Genomic DNA, 14,954 nt, shown 5'->3' with positions numbered 1-14,954 from the left:
GTTTTCTCAAAACCACATAAAATAGAATTATATCGACATGGATAAAAAAAACAAAAGAAACATTAGAATGGAAATGTGTCTCGATGCATTCCACGAGTACCATTCTAATTTATTAAAAATTATTCCATATCTACATTATATTTAAGGCTTGTTTGTGAATAAAATTCGCACTTATTCAGTTAGCTATATATACTTATCTGGATAGTTATTCAATAAGTTTTTAGGGAAAATTTTCTGTAGAAAACCAGCTAAGTATTTTTCAGACCTATTCCTCTAAGTTAAAAAAAACACACTCCTTTCATCTATGAAAAAACTTCTACAAACAAAAACATTCTCAATCTATATGAACATATCCATACAGAACTTAACAGAAAACCAATCAAATAGCTACTCACTACATATAATTTCTATAACCTGCAAAATCAATTATCAGATTTCTATACAAAAACTACATTTTTAGTTATAAATCTGAAATATTACAATTAAAATAAAATTTGAAACAAACAAATTCTACTAATAATATAATTTTTATCTTTAATTAACCACAATTTCTATTTTCTATTATATAAAATTTTAATGAATCTCGCTGCATTATACAGATACTCAAATATTACATCATAAAATTTCTTTTAGTGTCCAATTCAAAAGCTCAGAGCATCTTTCATCAGATTCTTCAAAATGGAGATTTGAGGATTTTTGCTTCAACAAATTTTAAAAAGTTTTTTACAAAATGAAAAAAGTAGGAGAGAGACTACGTTCTCTAAATTTGTACAAATCTCCAAAATTGATTACCAATGAAAGAGAAATTAATTTTTATTTTTTTATTAATAAGAATCCATAAACTTAAATGCATAAAAGAAAGAAATAATATTTTATAAAATATATTGAATATTTTAATAATATAATTTAAATTATAAACTCAAAAATAAAAAAAAAGTTATTAGAAGTAAATATTTTTAAAGATTTTAATTTTTTATTTTATATTTTAAAAATCTGTTGAAATGTATCTAATATGTTTTAAAAAAGATTTGACATTGAAAATATATTATTAACGATAAGAGAAAATTAACAAATTTATACTATATTATAAAACATTTGACAAAAACTCTTAAAAACCATTTTTTTTTTTTTGCATTAAATAATGTTTATTGATGCATATTACTTAAAATTTAAGATTACAAGTAATTTTGCATAAGTAGAACTTATTAAAGCTCAATTATTAAATCCTTATATCTAACTACAGATAGACATAATCAAATATATAATAAATCTAAAATATAATTAAAATAATAATTATGTTCTACCAAAAATAAATTACTTTGTTATTAAATCTAAATTAAATGATAATAAAAAATGAATTAAAAAAGTTATAAAAAAAAACTAAAACTATTAAATAGTTAATTTGATACTAATATCTATTTATTTTATTTTTTCAAATTTTTATATTATATTCAAATTTATATTTCATTCAGAAATAAAAATATTACCGTTTTCTCAAACCACATAAAATCGTATTATATCATAGAAACAAAAAATAAAAACTAAACATTAAAATCGAAATTTATCTTGTTGCATTACACGAGTACCGTTATGGTATGTAATAAAGTAAATGTTTTCCTCGTTTGTGTGCAGCTTTGTGACAAAAAGACAGACATTTGATGAATAAGAGTCGGCCCAAAACGATAAGCATAGTATTCACCTCCATTTCCCCACTCTTTATTTACACGTCACACAACCCCACTATCATATAATGCATCCACAATTTTCTTTTCTTTTCTTTTTTTTTTAATAAATATTATAAATAATAAATAATTTTAATAACTCTACTCTACAAAATACTTTGATTTATCACATTAATTAATCAAGATTCAATTGTTAAAAATAAGTAACTATGAAACGGTTAAACTTACATCTTTAACGTCTTGTTCAGTTAAAAACCCGTTTTTAAGCATGGTCGCTGCAACATAAACTGCAACGCTTATCTTATTCGGAAACTTGTGAGTTGCTTGTGTTATGCTTAGTCCCCCGGCACTGTGTCCTACCAATATCACCTGTAGTAACGATTTATGGGTTACTTATAATATATATATATATATATATATATGTATATGTGTGTGTATGTGTGTGTAGGAAGCGTAATTAAAGAATTGTACCTTATGATGATGAAGCAAGGGTAAGGAAGAGAAGAAATCAAGGAGAGGTTTGTTGTAATGATCAAAAGAGAGAATCGTGTTGGGATCAGAAGGGTCGATGCCTGCACCTTTGAGGTCGATGCAAGTCACCATGTATCCGGAGTTGTACATCAAGCTTTTCATCTTGTACCAACACCAGCTTCCTCCACTTATGCCATGGATGAGCACAAAGTGTGGTGGTGCCTTCAATGGAGTCTCTTTCTTCTCCTCCTCCATATCCCTTTGTGTGTGTATGTGTGTGTGTGTTTTTATGGGCATTTATATTTGTTTTTTTGGTCAATTTTTATGTGGGCAGTAGTTGGAATAAACCCATCAATGGGACAAGTCATACATCATTTATCCATAATTAACATGTTTTGTTGGGAAATAATCTTCGAAATCCGTGTAACCCAATAAATCTGAAAAACCCGATATCGAGGAATGTGTAATCTGGGGGTTTTATTACAGATGTAAAGGATGCGTTTGGTTTGATAAAATGTCTTTTAAGAGATTTTGATTTCGTGGAATGATTTGGAATTGAAAGGATTTTGATTCTTTTTATTGTGTTTGGTTTACAAGATTTGGAATAAAACTGATTTTAATTTTTTATAAATAATATATAAAAATAAATTATTAATAATTAAATTATCTTTTATTAATTGACTAGAAGGGTACTCGAACAATGCAGCGAGATAAATCTTCATTTTAATGTTTAGTTTTTATTATATGTCTCTATCGATATAATATGATTTTTTGTGATTTTGAGAAAGCGATTATGTTTTTATTTTTAAATAAAATACAAATTTGAAGATATCATAAAAATTTGAAAATTTTTTTTGATATTAGTATCAAATTAACTATTTAGTAGTTCTTGTTTTTTTTTGTAACTTCTTTCTTTCAACTTTTATTATAAGTTAATTTAGATTTAACGACAAAATAATTTATTTTGCTTTAATAATATAATTTTTTATAAATATAATAATTAAATATTCTGTTAGAACTTAATGATTATTTTTATTATATTTTAGATTTTCTATATTTAAAATAGATGTTTATCCTTTATTTGATTATATTTAGCTGCAGTTAGTTACACGAATTTAAAAATGAAGTTTTAATAAGTTGTATTTAAGCAAAATTACTTGTAACCAAAAGGGCCTTAGGCCTTTACCGAATGTTTTTTAGCGATTTGGATTTCTTGGAAGTCTTGGAAATCTTTGGTGTGTTTAGTTTGTTGGATTTGAAATGTAATAAAATTATATTCCTTATAAAAAAATTATAAAAATAATTAAATTATTTTTTTATTATATAATTATTTCTAAAAAGATATCAATTAATTTCATTTTGATTAAAAGTATATAGTTGGCAAAAGAGTACTATTTAAAAAAGGTGGCAAATTATTAATATAAAAGTAATTTATCAATTATTTGGTTTTTGTTTTTTTAAAATAAATCATGTTTGATTTTGTATAAAAATTTAATAAATTTCTAAAATACAATTTTAAAGAAAATAAATTTTGATAAAATTCGTAAACGACAATCGGCATTCTTGTATCGTATTTAAGTATAATTTTAACATGTCATTTATATGCACCAGATGATACTCACACAATGCAGCGAGATACATCTCGATTTTAATGTTTCGTTTTACTTTCTCTTTGTCTCGATCGATGTTATGATACGATTTTATGTAATTTTGAGAAAACGATAATGTTTTTATTTTGAATAAAATATAAATATGAAGATATATCATAAAATTTTGAAAAAGAAATATTGAAATTGGTACCAAACTGACTATTTAAAATTTCTCTTTTTTGTGTAATTCTTTAATTCATTTTTTTGGTTTAGTAATATAATTTTTTATAAAGCTAATAATTAAGTATTTTGTTAGAACTCAATAATTATCTTAATTATATTTTAGATTTTTTATATCTAAAATGAGATATTTATCTTCTATTTGATTATGTTTATCTGCAATTAGTTGCACAAATTCAAACATGAAGCTTTAATAAGTTGTACTTACGCACAGTTTATTTGTAATCTTGAATTCTAAGTAATATGCATTAATAAACATTATTACATGCATAAAAAATTATTTTTAAGAGTTTTTATCAAATGTTTTATAATATAGTATAGATATACATTTTTTTAAGTAAGCTTCAATTTATTTCTTACGAAAACAGTCATATTTTTTATACCATACAGATTAAGAGTTTTGAAATAATCACATGTGAATACATTTAAAATTAGTACCGTCACTGACGTAGATATATCGTAATACCTTTTTACCGTAATGCCCTTTTATGGTAATTTCTAAAAGAATAATAAGTGAAATTACTAAAATTACTTGTTCATGTTAATAATTGAGGTACCACACAAGCAACAACATGTACTTGGAACCAACAAACCCTGCCAACTTATCATGTTTATTTAAAGTACTAATCATATTTACACTTTTTAGAATCATATTTAAATTAAATCAATCACTCGGACAACTGGGAATGTGTTGGTACGCGTTTATTCGTCCTTATACAACCTTTCGAGCTGTATATTATGTGCTTAATTATATGCCGAAAGAAGTCTAAAACCATATAGAAAACAAGGAAATATGGCCGTCTTCCTTTTAATTTTTTATATACAGCAATTCATAGAATCAAAAAATAAATAATTTTTAAATCTCACGTTTGTTATTTAGCAACGGTTTTGGTCCCTCTGTCCAACGGTCATTATTTTAGTCATTTTTATTATTTTCTTAATTTTATTTTTAAGTTAAAAAAACGTATTATGTTTTTTTATTTTTAATTGTAAATAAAAATAAAAAATAAAATATCTTTTTTATATTTTAATATGATGAATAATAAAAATACTCCTCATTATAAGTGAAGATGCATGTTACTAATTGATGTAGAAGAGGAAAAATTATTAGATTATAAATGAAGATGAATATTATTGGATTAAAATTAAATACAAATTTGGTCCCTGTGGTTTACATAAAATTAACGAGTAAGGTTTCTTAAAAGAATTATTGACAAGGGACGTCCTTAGAGTTTCATTTCTATAACATATATGGTCCCTTCTTTAACTCCTTCAGTTAAGTTTTCATTAGTGAGGGACAATTTTTTGAATTTACGCTCGTCTTCCTCAACTTCAATTTTCAAGAATGAACGTGGTTCCTCGAACTACTTGGTTATAACCGGGTCTTATTTTTATTGGTGGAAAATTTAGGGTTATCTTTAATATGGTTTGAAAGTTGAGGGTGTGTTTTGAAAAATTGATTTAAAAATTTTAAACTCTCCATAGCCTCTTATCCAAATATATATCTATACTATATTATAAAATATTTGACAAAAACTCTTAAAAAATATTTTTTATGCGTAAAGTATTGTTTATTAATACATATTACTTAAAACTCAAGATTACAAGTAGATTGTGTGTAAGTATAACTTATTAAAGCTCCATATCTGAATTTGTGTAACTAACTGCAGATAAACATAATCAAATACAAGATAAACATCTTATTTTAAATATAAAAAATCTAAAATATAATTAGGATAATCATTAAGTTCAAACAAAACACGTAATTATTATCTTTGTAAAATGTTATATTATTAAACCAAAAATAAATTATTTCATTACTAAACTTAAATTAAATTATAATAAAAAAATAAATTAAAGAAATTATATAAAAAATGAAATTGTTTAAATAATTGATTTGATATTAACATTGATATATATATTTTTTAAAATTTTTATGATATCATCAAATTTATATTTTATTCAAAAATAAAATCATTATTGCTTTCTTAAAAACACATAAAATCGTATTATAACATCAACAGAAACAAATAATAAAATAGAACATTTAAATCGAGATGTGTCTCGCTGCATTGCGCGAGTACTATTCTAGTATATATTATATGATTATACTTTTTTCTTCTTTACTTTTAATTGGGATAAGAATAGGAAAAAGAAAGTTGGTAGAGTTATTTTGCTCTTTGGTTTGAGCTAGCAGAAGAAGAAGAAGAAATTGATTACGTGCTTCTTATTTGATTATTGCTTAAAGTCTTCATCTAATTGTGAATTCAATGTGAGTTTTGTTTTTAAAAAAATTATTTGAAATATTTTCAATTTGGAACCGTATGGGTTTCGAATTGGGGTGTCTTCGGACGTAATTATTTGCTATGTGTTAGCATATTTGAGTTTTGATATGTTGTTATCAACTTACTGGAATAAATGTGGCATAACCAAGAGATATGTATATTTTGAAATAAATGTGACATAATTAAGAGAAACGTATATTTTGAAATAAGAGTAACAGAATCAGGAGGGGTGTATATTTTAAAATAATGGTAGCATGATCAGACGAGACATATATTAGAATCAGAGTGGCATACTCAACGAATCTGTGAAAAATGATACTTTGATCATATGAGATATTGTTATCGCATCTGTGTGGTGCGAGGAGATTGATTATATCACATTACTGGGATGCGACAAATTAAGTTATCGCATCAATGTGATGCGAGTAATAGGTTTATCGCACTTGCTTGGTGCGAGGAGTTGTGTTTATCGCATCAGTGTGGTGCGAAAAATGAGGTTTATCGCATCTGCTAGGTGCGATGAGTTGTGTTTATCGCACATGTATGATGCGACAAGATGGGTGATCGCATCCTTGTGGTTTCGACAAAAATGTTGTTTGATGCGATGAGATGAGTAATCCATCCTTGGGATGCGATGAGTTGATTGTCTCATCTATATGATGCGACAAAATGAGGTTTGATACAATAAATGTTATTTACATGTTATCTTTTCAAAGATTGTCTTTCCAAAAAGTGTTTTGATGATTTTCACCCTATAATAGCTATTAAGGGATTCTCACTAGACCTTATGGTCTAACCCTCTTTTGTTTTAAAAAAATGTACATTACATGTCGGGCACATATGGAAGGCAAAAAGAAGGGGAATATATAAATTAAAGTGTGATACTTTACATCTATGAAATTTTTGGAAGCTGAGTTTATACATGAACTGTGAATTTGTGTTATTCAAGTTATGTATCTGACAAACAAAAAGTTTGTAGCTACTTTTCTATGTAGCAATGTATATATTTGGGACCAGTGTATAATATTTGTATTTCCTGTTATATAAAATATATGTGTTTTATGCAAATATGAAATGGGGTGTTACACTACTTTTCATTTTATAAGATATTTAGTCCCTCCAATTAATTTACATTATTATAACAAATTTGGTCTCTCAAACTATTTTCTGAACATATTTGTTCCCTCTCCAACTTTTATTTTTAGGATTTGTTCCGTCCTTTTAATCAATAAAAACTGGTGGTTCAAGCATATATCTTCTAAATATTATTAGCAAAGTAATTAAATAAAATTTGAAACTTAGATTTTGTCATGAAATATTTTGATAAATGTTTTGTTTTAATTAGTTGAAAATTAAAAAAAAATATTAAAACTAAATATCCGACAATATATTAAATAATAAAATAGAAAAGCATAAGTTTAAATNTATTAAAACTAAATATCCGACAATATATTAAATAATAAAATAGAAAAGCATAAGTTTAAATAATTTAATAAAACTAATTAATCTATACTATATTATAAAGCATTTGACAAAAACTCTTAAAAACCATTTTTATGCATAAAGTACTGTTTATTGATGCATATTATTTGAAATTCAAGATTACAAGTGATTTTGCATAAGTACAACTTATTAAAACTCAATTTTTAAATTTCTGTAACTAACTGCAGATAAACATAATCAAAATACAGGATAAACATTTATTTTAAATATTGAAAATCTAAAATATTATTAAGATAATCATTGAGTTTCTAACAGAATGTTTAATTATTATCTTTAATAAAAAATATATTATTAAACCAAAAATAATTACTTTGTTATTAGACCTAAATTAAATTACAATAATAAATTGAATTAAAGAACTTACACCAAAAAAACGAGAACTATTAAATAGTCAATTTAATACTAATATCAATTTTATTTTTTTCAATTTTTTTTGGTCTATTCAAATTTATATTTCATTCAAAAATAAAAACATTAYCGCTTTCTAAAAACCACATAAAATCGTATTATATCGATAGAGACAAAGAATAAAAACTAAACATTAAAATGTAAATTTTGTAACACCCCCATAATCCACATTTGCATAAAACACATATTTCATTACATAGAAACATGGATTACATCAGAAAGGTCCCACTAGTACATGGATTGCTATATGTACAAAATCTACATATAAAATTTCCAAAACAAATCCYGTACTACTACATGTAATACAACATGTATCTTCAAAAGCAGGAAACAGATTAGGAAAATAATCACATTTTCCCTTTCCCTTTTATATCCCCGGACTCAGCTACTCCTGCATTGCATAATTTAAAACAGAAAATGGGGGTTAGACCATACGGGTCTAGTGAGTAAATTCCCTATTTGCAAATGCAGGGTGACAACCACCAAAATATGATAACGTAATTTTGGCTTTAGAAAGATACTGCAATAAAACAAATGATGCAGTTCCCAATATCATACATAAAGAAGTATATTAAAAAATCTCACTTCTTTAAAATATCTCTAAACAGAGATCCAACATTCCAGTATCAAAACTTTTTAAATTAAAACACCATTCCTTTAACAGGAAAAATTTAAGGCAAAACTTGCCTGATATGACAAATCAATTTCCCCTTCTCAATAACATCTAAATTATCACTTCTAAATAGGAATAATATCTTTAATTCATCAGGTCACAAAGAAATGATGATTCAAAGTTATTAAATCCAATTTAGTAATAATAATAAAAGTTATAATAATAACATCCACATATGACAATGCCACCCTTATTCCAAGTACATCTTTCCTTGATATGCCACCCTTATTCCTCCATTAAATCAGAGTTACTTATCATAACAGACATAAGTCACCACGTCTGAAAGTACTCAATCCCAGTTCCAAGCCAGAACAGACATAAGTCACCACGTCTGGGGGAACTACCATTTAAAACTCACTTCCATAMCAAAACAGACTTATGTCACCACGCTTGGTAGGAATATTTCATTTATTTTAAAAGATAACCATTTTTATGAACCATAAATAAATAAATAAATATTTTAAAAACTTTATAAAATTTTCCAACATAAAGCTATCCGGACAACAAGTCCGATCACTAATCACCCGGTTTACAAGTCCGGTCAACTAATCCGGTCAACAATCATCCGGTTTATAACACTTGGACTAAAAATCCACTTTGTCCGGATATCAAGTCCGGTCAACACCTCACCCATTCATTGAACGGTTTAACACTTATAATATAATTCATATTGAACGGATAAAAAATCCGGACAACAAACCGTTCAAGACTTGCACGGTTTAAGACTAAACCGCTCACCACTCAACCGGTTTACCAAACTCCGGTCAACAAACCGCTCAAGGTTTGTCCGGTATATACTAATCCGATCAATAAACCGCTTAAGACTTGTGCGGTTTACACTTATCCGGACACTAAACCTCTCAAGGCTTGTCCGGTTTAGACTTATCCGTTCACTAAACCTCACAAGGCTTATCCGGTTTAAAACCCCTATCCGGTCAAGCTTTGTCCGGATAAACACTTAGACAAATATCATCAAAATTTCTTTTCAAATAAGAACAATACGAAATATGAATTCAAAACCAGTAGAGAGTTTTATATAAAAAGTTTTAGAACCACTCACCTTTATAAAGCTTTTGACACCAAAATACTTGCAATCAATCTTTGAAACCCAACTCTTGAATTCAACTTGAATCCTTTTAAAATCCAACACTTGAAATCTCTTTCTTGAAGCAAACCGGACAACACTTCCTTTTTAAAACTATCTCAAATTCTCAAAATGGCAGGCATCAAATGAAGAGGTTAAGCCTCTTTTTATACTTTCCCAAAAGGGAAAGTGGGCTAAACCTTCACACACACATGCATACCCACATGCACTTATGCACATATATATATATATATATTTACACAAAATATATATATATATATATATATATATTTAATTAATTCGCAAATTCTCATACCAGCACGTATCAATTATCATACTATCACGTAACAAAAAAGTCAAATAATCACGTATTAAATACTTTGGGTAATAACCAGGATCTGGTTATCACAAATTTATTTTGCTGCATTGTGCGAATACCATTCTAATATACAAAAAAGTTGATTATTGTTAAGTAAGATATCAAAATATAATTTAACAATTATATACATTAAGAATGGTTATAATTAATAAATCAATAACTATATAAAAATGTTATCATTAGCATTAAACGATTGAAGATTATTAGTGTTATTATTATATGTTAAATTATAACACTATTTCTTCATAATAAAACTAATAATCTTCAATCGATTAGTGCTACATTATAATTTTTTTTATATTTATTAGTTATAACTTAACTATAATCATTTTAGAGTCCGTTTACTTAAACATTTACCCGGTAAGCATTTATCGATAAAATTTAACACTATCGTTTACTTACGGGGTAAGATTTTATTCACTAAAACGCATCGTATGCAACAATTTATACCGGTAAGCGCTAACCATGGTAAGACTCATCGCCCTCACTTACCGGGTAAGACTCTCGATTCTTGCCTTCGTTCTTACCGGGTAAGATTTTTTAATCCTTGTCATATTCATCCGGTAAAGTAAAGTGACTTGGTAAGCGCTTACCCGGGTAAGCGTTTTGTAAACGGCACTTTAGTGTATATTAGTTAGTTTAAGTAAATTAGTTAAATTTATATTTTTATATTTAATTTAACTACAATTTTATTTGTGTATATTAATTAGTTTTAGTAAAATGATTAAATTTAATATTTTTTACGTCTTATTATCTAATATATTGTTAGGTATTTAGTTTTAAAACCTTTTTTTTCTTTAATTTTTAACTAATTAAAACAAAATTTTATTTATATTTTATTTGAGCTAAGAGTTTAATGGAAGTAATGTTTTTGAAAAGATAAAATATTTAATGGCAAAATCTGAACTTCAAAATATATGTTTGTGCCACCAAATTTTATTGATTAAACGGAGAGTCTAAATCCTAAAAATGAAAGTTGACGAAATGACCAAAATTGTTATAAAAAATAATTCGAGGGAACAAATCTGTTATAATAATAAAAAGTAGTTTGAGGGACCAAATATGTTATAACATAAAAGTACTTTGAGTGACTAAATCCGTTATTCAAAATGAAAGTCGAGAGAGCAAGAAGGTGAATAAACAAAATTGCCCCTCACTATAGGAAACTTAATTAAAGGAGTTAGAAGAAGGACCACATCTGTCATAAAAATGAAACTGTAAAGGATGCTCCTCGTTAATAATTCTTTTGAGGGACCTTACTCGTTATTGTGTAAACCACAAGGACCAAATTTGTATTTAGCTCATTTGGATTATGATTAATTGATGTAGAAGTGGAAAAAGTGATTCAACATGTCTTTGTGTTTGATTGTGTTCCACTCTGTGATGATTAAAATTTAGGAAAATAATAAAAATAGTCGTTTCTCTCAGATGGATTTACCTCTTAACTGTTTCTGTTCTGTAATCATCTAAATATCACTATCTTCACAAGACCTTCTCAACCTGCAGAGATGCTAAACTGAGAAAAATCTTAGTCCTGACCCAGGTCCACAAGTAATACTTCCTTGACTTGTTGAGGTGTTAAAATCCAAAAAAAAAAAACAGTTCTGATCCAGGTCCGTAAGTAACACGTATGTGGCTTGCGAAGGTGCTAAAATCCAAAAAATACAGTTTTGACCCAAGTCCGCAAGTAACACTTCCGCGATTTGCAAAGGTGCCACTTATCAGCAACAGGTGAAAACCCTAATTCTATGACAGGTTTGACCAACTTTGACCTAACTGCATGTTTGACCTCCGCAATTTTGGATTAAAAAAAATCTCATTTTCATGTTTTCAGATATGTTATACTTGTGGATGTCCACTACTTTTTCCACTAAAAAACTTGATTTTGATTCCAATTTGTATAGTGATTGTACAATTTATCAGTATAATGATTGTTGGCTGTTTGATTGTATTCCCTAATCTGATCTATAAATGGATGAAGGGTTATTAAGTTGAAGATAGACAGATATTTGATTTCAACTTATTTTCTTTTTTCATCTATTTATTTCAAAATGAGTTCAGGTCCTGAAAAAATTAAGTTACATCTTCGTGTCGGTGGTTCATGGGTGAAAGTTAATGATGAGTGGGAATATGTTTCTTCTGAACTTGGCTTAAGCATTAAGTCGTAACCGAACAACTTTCTATGATTGATAAGATAAGCTATAAGACTTGTACAGCCTAGGAGTATCTCCAATGTACAAGTCATTTATCGGCTTTTACTATTTAAAAAGTCATTGGAGAAAAGTTATTGTGATCGGAGAGAATGAGTTATTAAGATTTTCTGTTCAATGACGGGTTCTACACCAACCTGTTATTGGAATAGTAACTATTTTTATTTTTCTCCTTAAATTTTCATTGTATCCCTTTTGTCAAATAATTTTCATTTTAAACCTTGTTATATTTCGATAATTAATTTGTGAAATAATAGGCAGAGCGCTTTCTGCATCGACGAGACCTTGGGATCGGAAGCAGCTTTTTCAAGTGTCGGTAGTTGAACGTTCTGTCAAAATTAGAGCCATCCCCTTCATTCTATATTGACCCTGGCCCGAGCTGGCTTTTCATTAAATATCTATAGAAAAACCAAATATATTTTATAACAAAATATATTATTAAAAATCTCTTGTCAAAACGATCGAAATGACACCAACATCCAATACCTAAAAACAATATAAAATCATATCTATTCATTGTCTTTCATTTTTTTTAACGGATTGATTTTTGTGTGTCCTTGTCATTATATTTTTATATCAGCAGGTTTTATTGTTTATTCTTTTTAATAAAATACAAACTTCATCTCGAAAGAAAAGAAAATGTCAAGTAATTTTTAAATATCGTTTATTGTAATATTTTTTAATATTTGAATTTTAATGTTAAATAATTTTTGAATTTTTTTTTTCTTTTCAGTGGAGAAGATTTGTGAAATAGGTTTTTGTTAAAAAAATGTTAGTAGAAAACTAATTTTATAAAACTAAAAAAATCTGTTAATAACTCGTTCATTGAAGATGCTCTAATAAACTTTTTCCGAACGAATAATTTTAAAACATAAATAAATATTGTAATTAAATTATATTGAATAAAAGCCACCGATTATATTCGTACTTTGTGAGACGATATGTTATATGAGATTGATTCGATTGATTTGCGGTTTAATTCAAGGATTGATTCGACTACATTATTGTCATGGATAAGACATTTAATCAGACTTTTGTTTATTTAGACAAATGTTTGGTAAAAATAAGTTTGTTTATAAGTTACCTTATTTTTTAAGTATATGTTGGATGATCATAAGCTAACTTATTGAAACGTTATTTGAAGTAGCGTTTTGGGAGCTTATTGTGACTTTTTTTTTTTCAATTATATCCCTCGTTAATATTAATTATTGTTTATTCTTATTAATGATAAAAAATATTAATTATTAATAAATATGAAATAAAAATAGTTATTAATACACTAATAAAAATTAAATAAAATAAATTATTAGTATATGAATAATTATTATCATTAATTAATTTTACTTATACATTATACAATATACATTAATATTAATTATTTACAATAATATTAATCATCTCAATTATATTTAAAACTATTATTCAATATATTTAGTTGTCAAAAAGTAATATAAAACTTTAAAAATACTGATGTAAGTTGTAACACCCCATACTCCACATTTGCATAAAACACATATTTCATTACATAGAAACATGGATTACATCAAAAGGTCCCACTAGTACAAGGATTGCTATATGTACAAAATCTACATATAAAATTTCCAAAACAAATCATGTACTACTACATGTAATATAACATGTATCTTCCAAAAGCAGACAATAGATTAGGAAAATAATCACATTTTTCCTTTCCCTTTTATATCCCCGGACCCAGCTATTCCTGCATCGCATAATTTAAAACAGAAAATGAGGGTTAGACCATACGGGTCTAGTGAGTAAATTCCTTATTTGCAAATGTAGGGTAACGAACACCAAAATATGATAATGTAATTTTGGCTTAAAAATATGCTGCAATACAACAATTGATGCAGCTCACAATATCATGCAAAAAGAAGTATATCCAAGATTCTCACTTCTTTAAAATATCTCTAAACAAAGATCTAACATTCTCAATATCAAAACTTTTGAATTAAAAGACCATTCCTTTAATAGAAAAGATTTAAGGCAAAACTTGCCTGATATGACAAACCATTTTCCCCTTCCCAATAACATCTAAATTATTACTTCTAAATAAGAATAATATCTCTAATTCATCAGGTCACAAAGAAATGATGACTCAAAGTTATTAAATCCAATTTAGTAATAATAATAAGAGTTATAATAATATCCACATATGATAATGTCACCCTTATTCCAAGTACACCTCTCCTTGATATGCCACCCTTATTCCTCCATTAAAACAGAGCTACTTATCAGAACAAACATAAGTCACCACGTCTGAAAGTACTCATTCCCAGTTCCAAGCCATAACAGACATAAGTCACCACGTCTGGGGGAACTACCATTTAAAACTCACTTCCATACCAAAACAAACTTATGTCACCACGATTGGTAGGAAGGTTTCTCAAAATATAGTTTCGTACCAAAACA

General features: G+C 27.0%; 1 protein-coding gene across 1 annotated transcript in view; it reads right to left on the bottom strand.

Moving 5' to 3' along the window:
• LOC112525194 (methylesterase 17-like) overlaps positions 1 to 2,442 on the bottom strand; it is a 5,371-nt gene extending 2,929 nt beyond the window's left edge. Inside the window, exons 1-2 of the mRNA XM_025135206.1 lie at positions 2,154 to 2,442; positions 1,911 to 2,051 (exon numbers count right to left, since the gene is read on the bottom strand). Of these exons, the coding sequence (XP_024990974.1) occupies positions 1,911 to 2,051; positions 2,154 to 2,408 (396 nt within the window). The 5' untranslated portion in view covers positions 2,409 to 2,442. The remainder of the gene's footprint in view (positions 1 to 1,910; positions 2,052 to 2,153) is intronic.
• Positions 2,443 to 14,954: the final 12,512 nt, after the last annotated feature.

This window comes from Cynara cardunculus (genome assembly GCF_001531365.2).
Source record: "Cynara cardunculus var. scolymus isolate 2C chromosome LG 13, CcrdV1, whole genome shotgun sequence".
Lineage (NCBI taxonomy): Eukaryota > Viridiplantae > Streptophyta > Magnoliopsida > Asterales > Asteraceae > Cynara > Cynara cardunculus.
Note: the sequence above shows the minus strand (reverse complement) of the source record. Positions and strands in the feature narration are given on the sequence as shown.